Genomic DNA, 20642 nt, shown 5'->3' on the forward strand with positions numbered 1-20642 from the left:
GAGACATTACAAAAGATAGTAAGACAGCAAGGACATGCTCCAGGAAGGGGAAAGCTGTCCTCACACCACAGATGTGTTTTGAAGAAATACAGGAGGGCACACTAGCATGTTGCCTTGCAACCTTGGGCTTGCTTTTTTTATTCTTCAGCAGCAAACTTGCTGCCCTGATCCCATACAGTGCTGGGGCCAATTAGCCTCAGGAAGCACAGAGGAAACATTTCAGAAATGCAGGTTTCCCATGGAGCTCAGCAAACAAGATGGTAGGGAATACTCAAGGTCTCCAACAGACTCCTTTCCTTTAGTTCAGCAGCAGCTTATGTATGCTGCAGCATTTCCACAACACATGTTAAGTCTCATATTTGTCCTATTCCTGTAAAAAAATTATTTTGGGCCACTTTTTTCACTACATTATTAATCAGCAGTGTCCAAGATACACATCTCTCCCATTAACAGAGCAACTGTGCTGCAATGCTTCACCAGCCATGAGCTGAATGGAGCTTATCTAAAAAACATCCATAACTACTTAATATTGACGACAGTAACCTGGAAAACAGTTTTGCATGCAAGCTACAGCATTTAAATGGACTGCAGGCACAACCTGCTTTCCATATATTGTTCTTATCTCTTCAGCAAACACATAACAGAATCAATGCCATCTAGTTACCTCTAAAATCATGGTAGACTGAACTGGCTTATATACCTGAATAATTTAGCACTGAAGAGAGGTGATGGCACTCTAGGTTGAAATCAAGCCATGACAGCCTGTAACTACTGAGATCTTCTGTGTACATTTACACATTTAAGAACTCAAGATGTTGATTACAACAATTTTAACTGTTCTGGTTGAACTCTTCACTTTCTTTTGTAATTCTACTGATTTTAATTTTTCTATTAAATATACTCATGAAAGAGATTTTCATCAATTAGACAGAGCACAGCAAGTAACTGCACAAAACAGGTTACATCCTTTGGTACATCTTATTGGACAAGCCTGGTTTATATTGGAAAAGTTAGTAGGAAAATTCTTTAAAAAAAAAAAAGTTCTTTCTTCACCTGCAGCTTCAGTTCTTCTGGTTATGAATCTTAATAGGGATGCCTAAAGTGTCTAAAGTTTGTCAAGCAAAAACTGAACCAGAGCTAAAAAATTACTTGCAGTATCCAGACTTCTATGCAGCAAAGTCCAACACATATTAAGTTGTATTTTATTTTTTTATTGAAAATGCATGAAGTATAGGCAAGCTGTTAAAACACTTAATATTTGGTAAGATACCACACAACAATGCATTCCAAAAAAAAAGCTAAATTTTTAATTTTTTATGAAGGCTATGATTTTCTTGCTTCAGTGGTCATGAAGTATGAATGTCATGCACAGGAATGAAGCATACTGAAAAGCCCAGAGCTCTCTCAAGACCTCTAGATCAAGAGTTTCAGAAGCAGCAATCAGAGTTACTTCAGTAAAGGCCATTCTTCCACACTGTGTGGCAGCTAAGCAGTGCAGAAAGGCATTTCAAATATTTGACAAACATCAACTGCTATTTGTGTTCACAAGCATGGATGAATCCAGATTTTCAAAAAAATTATCAGGAACATCACTTTACTATGCACCTGAAGACACTGAAACACTGTCAAACAGAATTAAGTGCATCTACTCACAGAAAAAAAGCCCAAATCAAATAAATCACTAGACAGCAATGAATACAGAACTTAAAATATAGATTGATAAGAATTTTCTATTTATCCCCCTAGAAGATGAAATATATTCCCAAATTTAGTTAACACTAGTCTTCTGTGAATCTTAAATTAGCTCATGAAACATGGATGGAAAAAATCAAGAGCAACAATTGTTTAAGACTAAGGTTTTAGTTTCAAATAAGAAATGCAACCATAATTTCAAAGATGCAGTGTATGTGTATCCACACAAGCACTTCCTACATCTCTTGCTCTCAGTGAAGAGAGCGATGACTTGGTAAGAAAAGAGGCACATCAAAATGGAGTGGAAACGGGATTAACACTGCACATCAATTGTAGCAGGAAGCATTTTGAGTAACACCAAGCACCACACCAGAACAATGTGCTCTGCTGTCAATATCTGCTTCTTCACTTGACATGTTATGCCTTCCCAAAGGCACACCATCTCCTTCTGAAGGCACCTACAGTGCTCCCTTCAAAGTCCTCTCTCTGGCCACCTGTTTGCTGCTAAAAGCACAAGAGTTGGCTGGGATATTAAACTCATGGCAAAATTGCCCTCCCAGTGTTCCTAAGGAATGCTCTTTGTTTCTACAGTCCAACATGAAACTGAAGATGCTAGAACACCTTCACCTATGCACTTTGGGAAAACAATTGAGTTTTCACTATTAATATAATTTTGTCAATTCATCACTACCCTGATGATATGGAAGCTTTATTCAAATTAGGGTATAAAGCTGCCTTTTGTGGCAGAGCTCCATGGCACAGAGACCCTGTCAGGCACTTCAAGGGTTGGAAGGTTGGAAGCAGGAGGGTTGAAGAAAATAATCTCCCTATCCTCCTATCAAGGAGGGTTGGAAGCAGGTAATCTGCAAGGTCCCTTCCAAACCAAGCCAGTCTATGATTCTGTGATCAGAGGGCACACATTACACCTGATCAGTGGCTGAAGAGGCACAACTTAGAGATCTGAGCCTGAGCTCAGCCTGAACAGGTGAATTGCTAGAGAAGAAGAGGCAGGTGCAGTATGCTGTATAATCCCTCACAATCCTACAGAAACACTAGTTCAGCAAAAACAACGGAATGTGGTAACATACGGACTTTAGACTTATTTCCTAAAGCAACAACACCAGCAGCACCTTCCCAGATGTCCTCACCTCATTCCTCAGATACTTTTATTCCCCCAAAATGCTATAGAGTATTTTCTGCTTGCTCCAGTGTCTTTAATTGTCCTTTATAATGGCTTCAACTTCAATAGCATGCCTTGCAAAACCTTTCTGGCCCAAAGAATGGGCAAGAAAGCATATTCTCTGGATAATCTTAAACTGTCTGCCAGCTGATGGACTGGCATGCCAGCCAGTGGATAACAGGAAAATTGTCTCTGACTTCCATTCCCTTAGAGAATGGATAGGTGCCTGGTGAGGACACATGAAAATCATTTTCACAACATGTCTGGGCTCATTATCTGTGAAGCCTCTACTCTCCTGTCATATTTACTAGGCAGAATGTAATTCTTAAACAAATCTGAATGATAAAAAAGCCTCAGGAAATATGAAAAATAATTTCCAGGAGAGAAACAAAGGACTTAAAGAAATTCCTTGCACCTAACATTAAATTACATTAATAAACTTAATAGGCTTCCTTTCCAAGGGAGTAATGTATTTTTGCTGTTCCTCAAGTTTGGAAAGTAATTTGAAAACTACCATGAATAAAAATTTTATCTTGATTTACTCTCTTTACCTGCAGTTAGATCTTTCTCTTCTACAACCAACTGCTCCTCCTTGTTATTGGGACATAAGTGACATACATTGAAAACATATAAAATATTTATACACTTTCCATATTTTATTTTTATGCAACCTTTCTTTCATTTTACAAAAATGAGCACAAACAAAACAGAAGGATGAATACTGTATTTATCTTAGAAATCTGACCAATCTTTTCCTCCAATGTTTTGTTTGTTGGAAAAAATATTGCTGAATTATACCATGTGAAATATGTAGAATGCTATTTTTTTTTTTTTCCTCTGGGGCCTACATTTCATACCAGTCCCTGCAGTTTTCCATCTCTGGGGAAATTTGTACAGATATTGCAGTTTATCAAGATCATTATGAAAGGACAAAATCGGCAGAACAGAGTTAAGGGCTATGAAGATTAGGAAGTCACTGTTAATAATTGTTCATCTGTGAGCTACCACACTAATACTGGCTCAGGACATATCCTCTTTTTGGCATTTAATGGCCAGTGTGAATTACAATAGTAACATGTATTAATTATTTTTACTCATAACGTTAGTATTTCAGTGGCTAAATGGATTCTACTCTTACATGTAACACCATGATTTTAGCTAAAAGTCTCTTAATTGAATTATCTGTGGTGCTGACAGAAGAAAGCTCAGCATAGTGTTAGCCTCAGGAATACTTCTGAGGATTCACCATTCAAAAACTGAGCACATCTGTTGTGAAAACGCCAAGGGGTTTTTGCATTGGGAAATGAGCTGTTGAGTGGACGACACTTTGTACCTTTGTTAACATGACAGTCTCTTGAATCCTATTGCTCTTGCAAAGATAATGATGACAGATGGACCTGTCTGCTCCAGGAAGAAAAAACATTTAGAGAACGATGCAAGTTTATCACAGAAGCCTCAGAACTGGGTCTTGATAATATGTTAATAACAGCAGTAATGGTACAAGGCATTACACTCTAAAATCAAAGCTTCCCCAAATTTAGCAAAGAGTAATTATTATAGTAATTAAAGACATTGCTTCATGTGTTGGCTAGTAAAATATATGGAAAGTTCACTGCTCCTTACATTGGAATTTCAGAAGCTCAGTTCAAATAAAATATTTCCAAGCTGCTCTCCAACTTTAAACCACACTGATAAAATATTTGAGTATATTATGACATGAGACTGATCAAAATCATACTGGAAGGAGAATTTCTTTCCATTTCCAATTCACTAACCCTACCTTCACTAAAGTGTGTATTTATCAGTCCATCAGACTGTTAGTCACCAAAACAGCCACATCATAAGCAACATATTTGGCCCTACATAGAAACACACAGTCATAAATTTTAAATAATAATTCAGACACAGCTATTAAAATTTTGTTTCATTAAACTATGAGGAGTTCACACCCCTAAGATTAGCAAGTTATTCTGGATGAAATCTGAGAGAAAAATTTCCTCTTAAAGGGACTTATTGCAATGTGCACAGGATATAAATAAAGTGAATTTAACTCTATATGACTGCGCAGGTTTTGGTTGGGGTAGAGTTAATTTTCTTCACAGCTGGCTGGTATGGAGCTCTGCTTTGGATTTCTGCTGAACTCAGGGTTGATAATGTAGAGATGTTTTTGTTATTGCTGAGCAGTGATTGCACAGAGCCAAGGCCTTTTCTGCTTTTTGTACTGGCAAAGAGGCTGGGGTTGCATGAGAAGTTGGAAGGAGACACAGCAAGGACAGCCATCCCCAGCTGAACACAGGGATATTCCATTCCACATGGCATCAGAGTCACTATATAAAGGGGGGAAGAAGAAGGAGGAGGGAAGACATTCAGAGTAAATTGGCCTTCCCAAGTAACTGATGGAGTTTGGCTCTCCTGAAGATGGTTGAACACCTGTCTGTCAATTGGAAGAAGTGAATTAATTCTTTGTTTTGCTTTGCCTTTGTGCAGGTTTTGCTTTCCCTATTCAACGTTTCTTACCTCAATCCATGAGTTTTCCAGCTTTTACCCTTCCGATTCTCTCCCCAGTCCCACTGGAGGGGGAGTGAACAAGTGGCTGCCTGGGGCTTGGTGCCTGGCTGGGATTAAACCATGACAAAGACATTTTAAAGCCATCTTACAAGGGAGTCCATAAAATAATCATTGGCCTTTCTTTTCCCAAAATCAGATATTCTTGCAGTAACAATAAGGTAAATTCAAGAGTCCTCCCCTTCTTTCCAAGTCACAAATCGGTATTTTTTCACCTTTCCGCCATTATATATAAAAAGCAATGGGAAAGATAAGGTAACATCCTGTACTGCCAAATTTCTGAACAGAGACCAATGATTTTTTTGCATAATGGCAAAGCTGGCAAAAAGACAGTGTTGTTTTTTTTAAAGTTTTCCTAAAACAATTATGCATAAGTGAAATGAAGAATCAGTAATATTAAGAATGCACTATGTAAGAGGGAGAGCCAGAAAATTATTTTCCTTTTCTTCCTAACAAAAAGAACTTTAAGTCCCACTCAAGAGTAATTTGGCACAGATGTCTTGATATTCAGTACATACATCTAGTTCTATAATGCATAAATAGTGAAACTTGCATCTTTTATGCAGTGTTTGCAATATTCACTGTCACAGCTATTTAGACTAGATTTAGTCTCGCCCAGCTTCAGGTATGCAGCTTTAAGTGATGTAGAATGAGCTTCTTCAAAATCAACAGAGATTAGACAGATCACTGCAAGTGCTTTCCCACTCTCGACTACAAAGGGTGTGCAACTGCCTCAAGAGAAAATGCCCACTTTCAAACAGTTACACAAGATTTACACTATTTGGGGGGAAGAAGCACCTATGGCAGATATTCTTAAAAGCTGCCTGATGTAGAGAGCAGGAACACGCATTTACTGTATATTTTTAAAAGCCCAAAAACAGTAAGAGGTGGTTTTTCCTTAAGTATCCATTTGGATGGGTAATGATTCTGAAATATGTATCTTTCACAGTATTTATCCTCTCTCCTGTGCATGCTGGGAGAAACCACTCTCTTCAGAGAGGTTAAATGACTCCCACCATTACACAAGGACTGAGAGCTGTCACAGTAGCCTGAACCCATGTCACCAGAGCCTCAGGCTATAGTTGTCACCATTGTTCTAGACTTAATTTCAAAACAAAGATTTTCTTCAAGGAAATCACTGAACTTCTCTGATATTAAGTGCCACACTGCATAATGGCACAGTACACACAAAGATTATTCTAGCTGACTCTGTCGAGTCCAAACAAAAGTAACTCAAACAAGGTATGGGCTATTTGTTCCAAAACACCAAAAGTGGGTGTATCTTCACTGCAAGAGAAATTCCTCAAAATTAAAGAGCAGTTTGCACATAGGCTACAGTGGAATATACATAGTCACTAAAAACCAAAAAGTCCCACCTAAAATATGCATGAAAAGTGGTAACGTGGTAATCTTTCAAAACATCTTTTGAAAGAACAATTTGTAAGCTCCTGCAGCCAAAGCCCAGCTTCCTAACTCCCAAAAAATATCATAGCTTCTGGCATCAACAAATACAAACCAAAGCTTGACACCAAGTTTTATGAAGGTCACCAAATATTTCCCTCTATCACTTTCAGATCAAGCGTTGTTAGGTCATAGGTCCTGTCTAATTCATCCTCCGGAACTCAGCTGCTATTCAGGCTCTTCCAGTTACTTGGTGAAAAAAGAGAAATAGAGTTCCTTGGAGGCAAAAATAAAAGCTCATAAAAACTATAGGTGCACATTTTTCTATATTAAATTTATGCTGCAAGACACAATGATGTCCCACAGGTAGAAAAGCATTGAAACCAGTTTTTTAAATATCAGCAACAGAAGTCTTAGTCAATAGGATCTCTCTCTGCACTAGAGAGAGGATACCATAGGAGTTAACACTGGAAAGACACAAAGGAATAACCTCACAATGGCACACTTCCTTTTACGAGTAGCAATAAGCATCTAGCTCTTACAGACAGTAATCCTCCTTGGTGCTTCCCAAGACAAATTACTCTTAACCACATCCATACAGTTTATGGGAGCAAAAAATGCAAGAGCCAACAAGGATAGGGTCAGAATTTCTTCATGTAACTACTGGCAAACAGAAGAGACACTCTCACTGATCACCAAACTTTTCACTGTCTTCACTATTACCCTTTTCTTAAATCTTCCTCAGGACATGTTTATAAATGCTTTTGCTCTCTCTCTCTTATCTCCAGCCTTCCCATGCCTCTGGTAGAAAAGCCTGCTAAATCCAAACTACTTGCACAGGACAGAAGGAGCATAACTCTTGTATGGATCACAGGCCCTCACCAGAACCAGCAACACCTGCCTGTGATGATGCTGTGCATCACAAGGGCCTCATCGCCTATGGCATCAATTCACATGTGAAGAAAGGTTTCCACTGTAGAGACCTGTACAGAAAGCTGATCAGGACAACAACACAGGAGTATGGCAAACTCGCTGTAAACCTTCTGTGGACCCACTTTAGCAGGCCAGAAGCCTGGCAGCTTGAATCAGCCTGCTGACATTTACTATCTGGCTTTAAAAGAGACAATTAAGACTATCCTTTTAACTCTTATTTTAGGAGAAGGCTGTAATTCTTATTTTGTCCATCAAGGTGAAACTCTGTAATTTGCTCCAAAAAAGAACTGGATACAGGTGACAAGATGTAGTCAGATTTCTTCCTTAAGGTATGGCAGGAGAGGGGAATGAAAAAAGATAGCCTCTTTCCCTGGATATGGCAGGCATGGGAGAAGAAAGAAATTAGAAACCTGATGAAGTGAAGAGACACTTTACTGTTCTGACAAAATGTATCAGGGACAACCACGACACAGGATTATGTTACTCCTGCCAAAAGCTCTAGTAAAACAAAGATTCCTAACATAGTAACAGCCACACAATCCCATATTATGCACATGTATCAGTAGCTGAAGTAATATCAAATACTGAATCATTTTATTTTCAAGTCATCTGTGTGGACTAAAGAAGGGGGAGGATCACCTGGCCTTTGGAGGGAGCTCTGTTCTGGGCAGTAAATTCATTTTAGGCTAAGCACATGAAATCCCACCTCTGTTCTCTCTCCATCATGCTTCCCTGCTATCTTCTCCATTCCTTGCTATTGCCCTGAACATGTCCAAAGCTGCTGAGAGCTGCCCAGTCACACCCACACCTCCCTGTCCCTCAGCCCCAGCACAGGGAATAAGGGAGCATGGCACTGGGCTGGGGGCAGTACCTGTAAGCACAGCATGACCACAGGGAGGGTGAAGGAACCCCAGGCTGGGTGCCCCTAATGGACTTGGTACAAGACAGCTCTGAGCAGCTTGAGAAAAGCTGTCAGGGTGAAGGTGGCACCCTGCAGCGCTGCAGACTGGAGAAGCAGCTGTGAGGGAGTGAACAGTCAAGTCTTCTTTGGTCTTTCTTGTGTAAGAAAGGTCCTCACACCTGACCTAGGCAACTCTTACTAATAAGATCTGTTAATTTAATTCTTCTAACACAAATGTCTCTTTCAGACGAGTACTGGGTTTGATCCTACTAGGCTGCAAAGCTTCCACCTGTCCTTGCAACCTTCAACCAAAGCTTCTTGTCAAGAATAATCCAAAACACAGTCAATGGCCACTGGAGCACCACAGCTCCCATTTCATATGAAATAATTATTTTCCTAGGAAGTGAGGGTGAAGCAGTGAATCTTATCAAGTCCTCAGCAAACTTAAAAGTACATTAAGCTGTACTGCCCTGAATTAGAAAAATCTTTAGAGTCAGTTGTAATTGGTCTGTCAGTTTGATCTTTGCACATCACTCACCTGTACAGACATGCTGGTATAAAGCAGCACAATTTCTGCATATTTATATCATTTTGCATTGGAACAATGAGCACTAGCAGAATTCTAATTTCTGTATTACATGTACTGGAATAACTTGGAATAAAGGGAGTGAATGCAGTAAAACCAGAGAAACCCGCCAAATCAACTTACCCTAATAAGGCTTCTCTTTTTGTAACAGTAATTCTTGTAGTCTAGCTTAAAGCTCACTTAGAAATTCCCTTATATTTAATAATCCAAAGACCCCAAAACTCTGACTCCTCACATTTCCTGTAAGCTGTGTTACTTGCTTTTTAGGTGGCAGTAGGCAATATCAGGTTTGCTTTGTTTATTTAACAATGGAAGTCTTATACTTCCAATAGCTCTGCTTTTTCTGACCTTATAAATCAACACCTGTTGTATACATTAACTCCAGAGCATTGCCATCTTCCCTATCTTTAAAACACCAACTTTCACCATGATATAAAGGCTTGCTTTAAACAGGAGGAGCAAGTCAATTTAAAAAATACCTTATTTAGTGCTTGAGAAGCCAGTCATGTCATAACCTGTTTGAAAGCCATACTTCTACTAACTTCAACCAAAAAAAAAAAAAAAAAAAAAAAATCACATGACATAGATAGAGTGTTTAATTGCTGCAGTCTGTGGATGCACACACAGTGGCTGTTCTTTTTTATCACAGTTTTGTGAGGAAACGAAACAGGTTTCCATACATTTTTAGCCAAACCCACTACAAGATCATTTATTTATAAAGCAAAAACCTACACCATTCTGGTTTAAGCTAAAGGAGATTGTAATATCAACTGGAAGCAGCATCTCCCATCCTGTAAAGAACAGTTAATATATAGAGAAGTTTCCAAATGTCTCTTCTAATTCATCTCAGATTGGTTCCATAGGCCCCTGATGTTGATCAAAAGTTTCCAATTAATTCAGCACTATCTAAATCACATATTAATTTTAATTCAATAGCACAGTGTCAATTCTTTGCATCCCCAGCATAAGTTCTTTATCTAGAGCTACTGAAACAAGTATTTACAAAGGAAGGCAACTGTTCCTTAAACTGTACACAAATAGGAAAAGCCAAGGAAAATATACCTACTATAGTAAAGGTTAACTGAGAATTATCAAGAATTGATGCTAAATACTTTTATATGAAAGGTCCATTGAAATATGCTGTCCAATAAAGAGGTAAGTAAGAAAATATTAGTACCAGTGGTTTCCAAAACTTCTGCCCTCTGGAATTTTATCCAGTTGCAACCCCTAAACAGAGCAATAATGAAGTAAGCAAGCTCTCAATATTAAGCTTTTCTGTAATTTTTTTTGAAAACAAAAAGCCTAATTTCAGCTTTCTACAGTAACAAAGTCTTTAGAGGAAGTCTCACTTGCTGAGTGTCTGGTAAGGTTCAAGACATTCCAGTACATACTTCGTCCCATATGTGAAGGCTTTAGATCGGCAGGCTAATTTTTGCTTTGAATATTAATCCTCCCTCTTTCAGACTAAGGGAAGAACAGAAAACTTTCAGTATTTACTACTGCAATGCTCTTTTGTAAAGTTTCTCTACGTGGATACATAAGTGGAAAGGGAGAATTATGTTACACCATTCCCCAGCATTACATAGAAATTAATCTCCCACACAAGTCTTTCCCAAAATCATACTTACTGTGGGGGTGAAAATGAAAGCTGCACACTTGCTAATGTTCCCAAAAGAACCAAAAATGGGACAATGTGCAGCAGGAATCTTTTTAGTTTGGACAAGATTAGATGTCAAACCCACCAAAACCTTGAAGGCTTAGCCCCTGTGCAGACCCAGATGGTGTCTAGTGAAAGCCTTACCTACAGAGATGATGACAATAAGCAAGGCAGGGATCTGGAGCTCTTGCCATCCCCCAGCATCACTGCTGGCAACCTGACTGAAGAACAATTACACATACTTCAAAAGGAAAGCAAATCAGAAAGCTGGCAATTTTCCCCCAGTGACTTTTTTTATACATATAACTAATATTGAAAAGGTGATAAGAATTCCCCACTGCAATGAGGATGGATCAACAGCACAGCAAGGGAAAGACTCTAGAGTCTTCAGAGATGTGAATTTTCCAGGTGAAAACCAAAAATTATGAAAGGTCTAAGTAAAAAGATTCCAAACTTAAAATCAGTTTAAACCTTAAAAAGAAGATGTGTCTTCCATTCTACTGATTGTTTAAAACTGTCTTATTGGGTTAGGGAAAAGATGAAGTGGGTGAGAACACAACCTTTATAGCCTACAAATTTACCAGAGGTTCACCTTGCAGGATCAGGGGAGCACAGCAATACTAAACTAAGCCGTACAGAAACAACTTCCCTTTTGTTTCATTTGACCTAACACTACTCTTTAGCTTTTAGGTGTATTTAATTCCAAAACTCAAAAAAAAAACCCAAAAAACCCACAAAAACAAAACAAAAACAAAAAAAACAAAAAAAAAAACACCCAAAAACAACTTCCAACTTTGGAAACTTCCTAATATTCCTTTCTGGCACTAGGGAATAAAAAAGTAAGAAGTTTTTTAAACAGTTCTAAATGACAAAATAATCAATAGTTTACTGTTTTAAATGAACAAACCAGACTTTTCTTCAGTTCTAACAAACTAGTCAGTATTTTTGGGTTCATATTATAATTATGGCTTCTCTCTTTTATTTCCAATTCCCCTGGATCATGCAGGCTACCTTTTGACAGGTTTCACACATTTCTAATTACACTGTGGATATAAAACCAAAGCTTGGAGGTCCTAGCAAAATTGTCTCATGAAATTATTTTCATCTTATATCCAAACCTGAGGGAACTGTGGGGAAAAGTGTGTGTAAGGTCTTAGAGCACAAAATATTGGGAGGTTTGGTTACAGGTTACAAGAGCCCAGAACAGGCATGTCTTCCACAGTGATCTTTGTATTTAAAAGAACACCAGGAGATTAAATCTCCCTGTCTCCTAAAACTGTGGGTGGAGTGTTTTTTTGTTTTGGTTAGACTTGGTGGGGTTTTGTTGTTCAATTTGTTTGCTTTGTTTGCTTTGGTGGGGTATTCTATTTGGGGTTTTTATTTGTTTGTTTTTAATCCTTTTAGGTACCTTTATGTCATTTCCTCCAACGTACTGAAGATTTTAAGAAATAAAGGGAATTCAAGGACAGATGATGAAAGCGATTAGGGGCTTAGAAAGACACACATATGAGAAGGGATTATTAAAGTCTGCCTTGCCTACAGACAAGATCAATGGGAGGGATCATAAGAGAGACACGGAAAATGAGAAGAGACATTCCACAGAATGCTTTTTCATCAGTAGAAAGGAAGGGAATTTCTGGGCTTTTTTATTTTTTTAGTGTAAGCCTTTTATATGTGTCATTGCGTAAGAATTAAATCATCCAAGAAACCACTGATTCTGCTGCTAGTCTCACTAAGGCTGAAAGAACAAGAAGCTTGAAATTAGCTTCTCTATTAATTAATAAACATACCACACCTGTTCCAGGTAAGGCTTTTGTGTTTGTTTCAAATAAAGATTCTTACAATTCTGTTTTCCATTAATAAAGTTCTGAATAGGTTCCAGTGTGCAAGAAATCAATTAGGCCTTCCTGCATCTCTCTCAAACCTATCTGGTACTTACTAAAAGCAAGTAGACTTCTACATAGACTTCTGTTGGGATGCAGTTAAGGAATTTGTGTGTTTTAGTTGTACTGGAAAAGGATTTTTCTCCTCCAAAGCCATACATATAAATTTATATTCCTGATGAAATGCAAATAGTTCTTGTTCAGTAATGGGTAAGACATCAAGAGTGAAGAGCAATGTCCTGATCAACAGATTTAAAAAAAAAAAAAAAAAAAAAAAAGCTTTAACAGACCCTTATAGAGCCTTGAAAGGCAGTCCTGACACAGTGCTCTTGAAGCAAAAGTCAGCACAGGCATGGGTTAGCATAGCCAGGCTAGTTAGTGCTTCAGGAATGTGAACTATTGCAATTGCATAGACATCTGCATGGACTTACTGATCACCACAATGCTTACTGCAAAATCAAGTCCCTTAAGAAAGCACTATGACACTTTTTAAACTATCCTGCCAGTTACAGTCCAGCAAGAGTAGTACTTTGTTCATGACAACTAAAAATGCAACTCCTGTTCCCAAATTGTCCTACTTCATATCTTAGGTCCTGATTTTGAAAGTTTTTCAAAGATTTATATTTGAAGTATTGCAGGAATCAGCTAGTGGTGGATGTTAAGCACAGTGAAGCTGCAGCAACTGGCATTAGCAGAAAAGACCAGAAACGTTTTGCATGGCTGCATTGTCCACGAATTTCACCTGCACCACCAGAGCGATCTGCAGTAATCCAGATTATAGTGAGCAGGTACTATTGGCAAGGAGAGGCAGGCAATGTCTCCTTGAAGGGCAACCTTCCTAAACCTGGAGACGGATGATTTTCCAGAACTAAGGCAACCACATGGCTATAAATCTATACCCACCATGTAAAAGCAGAACTGTAAGGCACTAATTCCATTACACTTCATGTAATAGTGGTTTTATGCCCCACTCAGTACTGCCATGCACAGCATAGCTGGACTCTCTCGTGATTCATCAAAGGAAGAGAACATCCAAGAAGAGAGAACAGCCTCTCCTTCAATATTTGGCCTTCAGCAGCAGCACTGACTCTAATTAAGAATGATCCAACTACACTTCAATAAAGTATTTCCTCTTGTTCAGCCATTGGGAATGTCACACAAAATGTGACATATGGAGAATTAGTAGCAGAAGCCACAATATCTCATACTTCAAACGGTCTCAGATAAGAAGGTATTGAGCAGACCTGTTGCTATACACTGAAGAAGCTTTTTGGCTGCAGCAAAAATGTTTAAATACCCTCGGACTCATCATTTACAAACTCCAAAAGGCTATATTCACAATAAATTTCCAGCACTTCTGCAAACTAAATTCAAATATGCCTTCCTACAGTATACACAACAGCAATTCTGGAACTGTCATTTTACCTGTCCAGTGAAAAGGTGTCACATTCTCATAAGGAAAATCCTTAGCTGGGCTTGGAAGACACATGCAGTATCCTATAGGCTGGAGAATTCCTTTAAAACCCACCCAGTCCCAAAAAACGGAGTCCCTAAAACCTGGACTCAGTAGCCTATGTTATATAGACTAGGAGATCCAGCTTCTACTTTAACACCTCTCTTTTCCCCAGACTTTATTAAATGGATCTCACCTTACTTACAACATATCCTATCCTGCTACCAAATCCAGCTCCAAGGCATTCTTCACACAGCAAGCCTCCCTAGTCTGCTCAGGCTCTTGAGAACCCCACTACCAGCTCTGTATTGTTGTGTTCATGCACTACATCATTCTTCTCCATCCATGTTTGGGAATGGCAGCTTTAACTTAGCTGCTCTGATGATTTTTGTTCAGTCTCTAAATAAAAAACAGCATTCTAATTTCTTGCTTTTTTCTACATAATACCACCAGTTCTTGCTGCTCCAGTGCATGACCATTTCTACACCTATGGCTAAGACAGTAAGAGAAATGTTGAAGTTATCCAGGCAATTTACCTAGGAAAAATTCCAATTCATTTGGACTAAGCACAAACAGATTTAATACAAGGTCTTACCATCATTTGGAACATACTACATGCTGCTACCACACCTAGCAATTATTTTACTAGTCCTGTGATATTTGACACAACTTGTAAAGCCCAAACCCTGGAGCATCACAATTACATACAACTCTAAACTTGTATACAGTTGTATTTCCAGTCCTCATGGTTGCAGGAAGGGAAGATGACGCTAATTCTGATTAAAAGAAATCCAAAATCAGACAGAAGACCAATGCTTTTATAAAATTGCCTTAAACATGAGGGTTTTTTTTTTTTAATGTCAATATACAAGTACAGTAAACAAGACAGCATTAGCCATGGTACTTTATACTTTTAAGCAAATCAACTAGAGTAGGGAGTAGAGTTTAACCTTTAAATATGCCAAAAATTATGAAGATATGCAACTTTTCCCCATGGACACGCTTAGGTAAATAGTCATTATTCTTACAGCAAGATCAATGAAGGAGAAACTAATCACTTCAACTTTCAACAGAGAAGAACAAAGGAAATGCGTAACACCATTAACTCCAATATGACTAGCATGTGCGACCACCTTACAGTGTGAAGAGGATTGTAGATTTTAGTAGTAATTCTACAGTACATAGGGTTACCTATTTTTAAAATATTTCATTATTCTGAAGCAATCTGAATCACACCATCTCCTTTTCATCACTGTGAATTAATGGGCAGGAGGGACGGAGAATACTGCAAATGCGCAGTATTGGAAAATAAAACCCCCAAAACCCAAAACCTTTACCCCAGTCACCCCCCAGAAAAGATCTTGCCTCACAAATAGTTGATCCTTACACTTCAAACCATAAAGTTTATTTGTTGTCAGACTCAAGATCTCAGCACAGAAAACAGAATTTCTGCCAATTTCCCAAGTCAGCTCGTTTTTCCTTTCCTGCAGTGCATGGGAAGAAAGGGCCACTTTTTACACGTCTTTGAGCTGAACATTTAGGTAACACTTTTAAGCAAAAAAGCAAAGTGCCTTTATCAACAGAACACTTACCATAAAAGCCACTAAACACATGAAAGGATCACAAGCTTTGCCTATACATGTTTATGTTTATATATATCATAAGAACAAAACATAAAAATAAAGAAAGATGAACTTGGCAGGAGACTAAGAAAAACTATTCCATAAAGCCATACATCATGGATATATAGTATATTCTTACTTTATCCCTAGAACACACAGGTGGACTTTTTCTATCAAGTTCCATTCCTGCCACAGCCCTCTTTTAACTTCATAAAAGGAAGCATAATGATTCTCTGCTGCCAGATACAATCACCTGCTCCAGAGTTTATTAAACAAACCTTGAGAAACAGAACCAAACCCTAGTATTCACCACTGTGATCGAGACAGAGTCACGGCATTAAATCATCGGCGCTGTTGACTCTGGTGAGTAAGTTCTCTATTACACTTGTATCCCTCTAGTTTCGATTGCGGGGATACCTCGAACAGTGGTTTCTATGAAGTCAATATTCAGTTTCACTTCATTTTCCTATACCAAAAAATGTTCAGAGTATGAAGATGAAAGAATCACAACGGAAAAAACCTTCTCTTTAGATCGTCAGCTTAGCAAACGTGGAGACCTCACGGGGAAAGTGCTGCAGGTTGGCGGCTGCCTGTCAGAGCTCGGCACCCAAATCCCCCAGGCAGCCCCAGCGCCGCCGCCTCCCCGGGCCGCCTGCTCTCACCCGCCTTACCCTCGTCTTGCGTCGCCGGTGCCGCTCAGGGTCCGAGTACGTCCTGTCCACGGCGAGCGCCGTGTCGCTGCCCGGCATGCTTGCGCGTGTGTTTGTGCTGTTGTTGCTGCTGCTCCTGCCCCACGCCGGCCGCGGTGCCGCCCAGGGCCGCCCAAGCACCAGCCAGCGGCCGCGGGACCGAGCGGGATCGGGATCTGGAGCGGGATCTGGAGCGGGATCTGGAGCGGGATCTGGAGCGGGATCGGAGCCGCCGCCGCCGCCGCGCGGGAGCGCCGGGCACGCCCGCCCGCACGGCCCCGCCCGCACCGCGGCCGCCCCGCTGCTCCCCAGCCCGCACACACCCGGATCCGCCCCTCGGCGCTCCGGGTCCCGCCGCACGGGTCCCGAGGGGGCCGCAGCTGGGGTGTCCCCCTCCTTCGAAAAAGGAAGGACGCCTGAGAGGGGATGAAGGTGGGAGAGAGCTTAGCCAGAGGGACTGGGCCAGAAGTCCCTTCGTTTGTTTAATTTTCAAGGCCGTCGTGTATGAGGGGACAGCAGGAGTTGGAACACGGTCAGGGAGGGATGACAGAGGGATGACAGTTCCTCCTGCTGACCGCCGCTGGTTTGGGTCGGATCCAGGTCTTGGAGGGAGTTAAGATCAAGCAATCTTGACTTCCCTTAAAACAAACCTAAACCCTGTTGCTACAGTGAAACCTCACAAAGCACAGCATATCCTAAAGGTTCAGAAGTCCAACGGGGAAAGAAAGGAAGAAACCTGAAGTATTGTGCTGTCAGTTTCGGGCAGACTCACTTGTAAGGTTTTGACTTTGGTAGCCTAAGGTGCCCTGGACACAACCAAGCACTGCTGCTTAAAAGCCCTTGATGCCTAGACATTTTCACAATAAAATGGTATCAACATTCTGTCAAACCAACTAAATAATCAGGGCTTGCATTTTCCAAAGTGTTCAGTGGAACACAGCAACCAATTCAGCCCATTTTCTGCACATTACCTATGTGAGATAAATCCTTCAATATCCTGGCACGCGGGAGCTTCAAACCATACTTCTGAATGCTCCAGGAAAACTTTATTTCCAGGGCATGCATATGCCAATGCACTTAAATTCCTAAGAGTTGAGTGGAGTTTCTGACTGATCTGCACATTAATCTTCACACTTTCTATGCTGAGGAATGCATTTAAATGACACTTAACACATTTTAACCCACTGAAAAGTGCAACTAAAATACTGTTTTATAATCAGTAAGTAGTAGAGGAAATGTATTTCTTTTCCTTTCTGAAATAAACAGACTTGTTGAGTTACGACCTCTAATTATTACACAAGCAAATCTGGAGTTCCTTCAGGCCAACTCCCTTGCAGGAGTAGCAGGACTTCACCTTTTAGGTACAGCTGTTCTCATGCTCATGCATAGGTCACGCTGCTTTTTTTCTCTAGCTGGAGACAGCAACAGTCCCGAGGCATGTGGGTATATAAACATAGTTAACTACCCTAGGAGAACCTTGCAGCTTTAAAAAATACTTCCCTGTCACCTTTTTTTTTTTTATTGGAATCATATGTTCCAACATAGCAGTACTGTCAGAGATTAATTACCTGACATGAGGACCTCAATAGTGTTTTCAAGTAATGAGGTCTTCATAAATTAAAGACCTGGAATTCTAAAATAAAAAGAAATACAAGACCTCACCTTCTTGGCAGGTGTTTCTTCTTCAACTCTAACATCAGTTTTAACAAAGTTATCCCAAAGTAAACAATGAAAGGAACCTCTATTTTCCTAATGCAGTATTCAAAGTACCAAACTAACACTAGATACTGCACACGGATGGTGACTTGCCACCCTTCCTGTAGTTCTTATGAAGCCGAATGAGTTAGCTGAAGTTAAAAGGCTGCTGGAAAAAAAAACAGAAATAGAAACTCTTTTTTCAGTCCTTCAGCTCTGACATGAACATTAATTCATGTGCCAGAGGGTGAGGAACTCTGGAGGTAAAGGTGAGTAAAAAGTTAAATAGGTAAATTTTGTGGGGCTTGGGGTTTTCACTGAAGTAGTAACTGCACATTCCTAAACAGAAATGTGTGGTTTTCAGGACCTAGGATGAAACACCCTTATTTCCTCAGAAACTTTCAGGGTTTTTTTAAAGACTTGCCAGATGTAGTTGATCAAAGCATAGAAAGGGTAAGCAGTGGGAATAGGGACACATAAAACACTGCAACTGCTTGATGTTTTAGTAATAGCAGGCTTATTGTAAATCATACTTTATTCAAAAGTTTAAGAGTTTTATTTACATATCAGCCTTATTTAAATAGTACCAGCAGACTAGCCACAAAACGGTGAAACTTCTCTTCAAAATAAGAAGAGGCAGGAATATGCAATATATATTTAGAGGTAGTATCAACATACATACTACTACATTTACAAAGAAAGCTCTGTCCTGATGTAGCCTCTAAGAAGAGAGCATAATATAGCTGGTCTCATAAGACCCCAGTGTTGCATTAGTCACACCTTCTAACCAAGCCTTTGATCCGTTGCTTGGGCACTGCTCTCAGTGGTGCATACCAGAAACAACAGCTCCTGGTTCCTGTGCCAGCAGCAAAAGCCCCAGCACTGGGCGGTTCCTGGAGGAGCTGTGACCACAGGACAGCAGGCCAGTCAATTAGGAACAACTGCTGCACGCAGCAGCAAGTTATAGTGGGGGAGAAACAGCTGCTTGGGTGTAGGCATCTGTCTCACAGGTCAGAAGAGTCCTTCCACACAAGCTGAATTAGGAGCCATTGTAATTTTGACAGTATCTGCAAGTGCTGCATCTAAAGAAATGGTTCTTTTCATATGTTGGACTTAAATTGTCTGTGTCTTCAGAATTTATGCCAAACTATGGTGCAATGCAATTCTCTGACCAAAGGCTGCTCTTTTCCCCCCTTTATCTTTCCTTCTCACACATGGGCCACTAGGTCCTTCCTGAGCTGGAGCAGGAGCATGTTCTTTTTCTATGGAACATTTGCAGAATGCATTTCATTTGGCTTGGCTGAACTAAGACCACCTACCCCTCCTCTTGCACACACAGCTGGTTTGTACAGCTCTCCATTCTCACTCCAAAACAGAGATGTGACGTCCTGAATGTGGCAGAATACTGCACACCACAGTACTACTGAGAGCTTCACTGGGTAATTCTCTCACTCTTATTTTCAAAAGCCCACAGTTTAAATAAATGATCTTCCCACACACTGCACCTGCTCTCTTCTGAGCCTTAACTCCACTAGAGCAAATTCTTCCAGGAGCATGAATCTGGACTCACAGTAACTTAGATAGAAATGGTAGTCCACAGATTAATTCTCTTATCCTTTGTTCTTCTCAGAAAGTATTTTAAACATTAATTTCTATGGCTTAAATTAATGATAAAATGTTAAATCATTCTGGCCATCCATTCTGCCAGTTTTAAAGTTCAAATACCTCAAAATCCCTCACTGAGTGCCCAGCTGTCAGTGCCCATTCTTTTCCAGTGCTTTCCTTCACTTCAGCATGCTGGCATGATCCACAATGCTTAACTCTTGGTATTTACATTATTTTCCCTACCTTATTAAAGTGACCTTTTAAAGAGTGATGCCTATTAGGAACAGAAGGTCTAGTAAAAACTTATGATCACTGCACACCAGCATTCACTACTACATTTGGTTTTCAGAGGGACAGACATCAATATTGCAGTTGCCTGTATTGCCACGATTTAGGAAAACCAAATCTCTGGAGGTGCAGCAGAGGCACTCTCCAAAGGAGGCCTGTCAGCTGGAGCCTGAGCTTTCTCAATATGACTCCTGTCTTATTCTTCTCTTCAGAAACTGCATCTTTGTCATCCATGTTTTGCCCCATGACTATGTGTAATGCTTGCACAGCAGACGCAGCACTCCCACCTACAAGCCATAAATTTTCCATACTGACTTATGCATAGGCCATGGAGGGAGTAGAAGTGCCAGTACACTTTTGGGATTGCCAAACCCAAACAACAAAACCCAGCTCCTCCCACACAATACAATCACCTAGATGGTGTCACACACACACACACTGGAAAGTAACACAAAAAAAAAAAAAAACAAAAAAAAAAAACCAAAAAAAAAA

General features: G+C 39.9%; 1 protein-coding gene across 5 annotated transcripts in view; it reads right to left on the reverse strand.

The window, feature by feature from the left end:
* TMCC3 (transmembrane and coiled-coil domain family 3) overlaps window positions 1-20642 on the reverse strand; it is a 131827-nt gene that overhangs the window by 27956 nt on the left and 83229 nt on the right. Inside the window, exon 1 of one of the 5 annotated variants that reach the window (XM_068190389.1) lies at window positions 16545-16653. The exons of the other annotated variants lie outside the window; for them this stretch is intronic. Within the exon in view, the coding sequence (XP_068046490.1) occupies window positions 16545-16622 (78 nt within the window). The 5' untranslated portion in view covers window positions 16623-16653. Of the gene's footprint in view, window positions 1-16544; window positions 16654-20642 lie in introns of those variants that run through there. 5 annotated transcript variants of the gene reach the window in all.

The sequence above is a fragment of the Anomalospiza imberbis genome, chromosome 5, assembly GCF_031753505.1.
Source record: "Anomalospiza imberbis isolate Cuckoo-Finch-1a 21T00152 chromosome 5, ASM3175350v1, whole genome shotgun sequence".
Lineage (NCBI taxonomy): Eukaryota > Metazoa > Chordata > Aves > Passeriformes > Viduidae > Anomalospiza > Anomalospiza imberbis.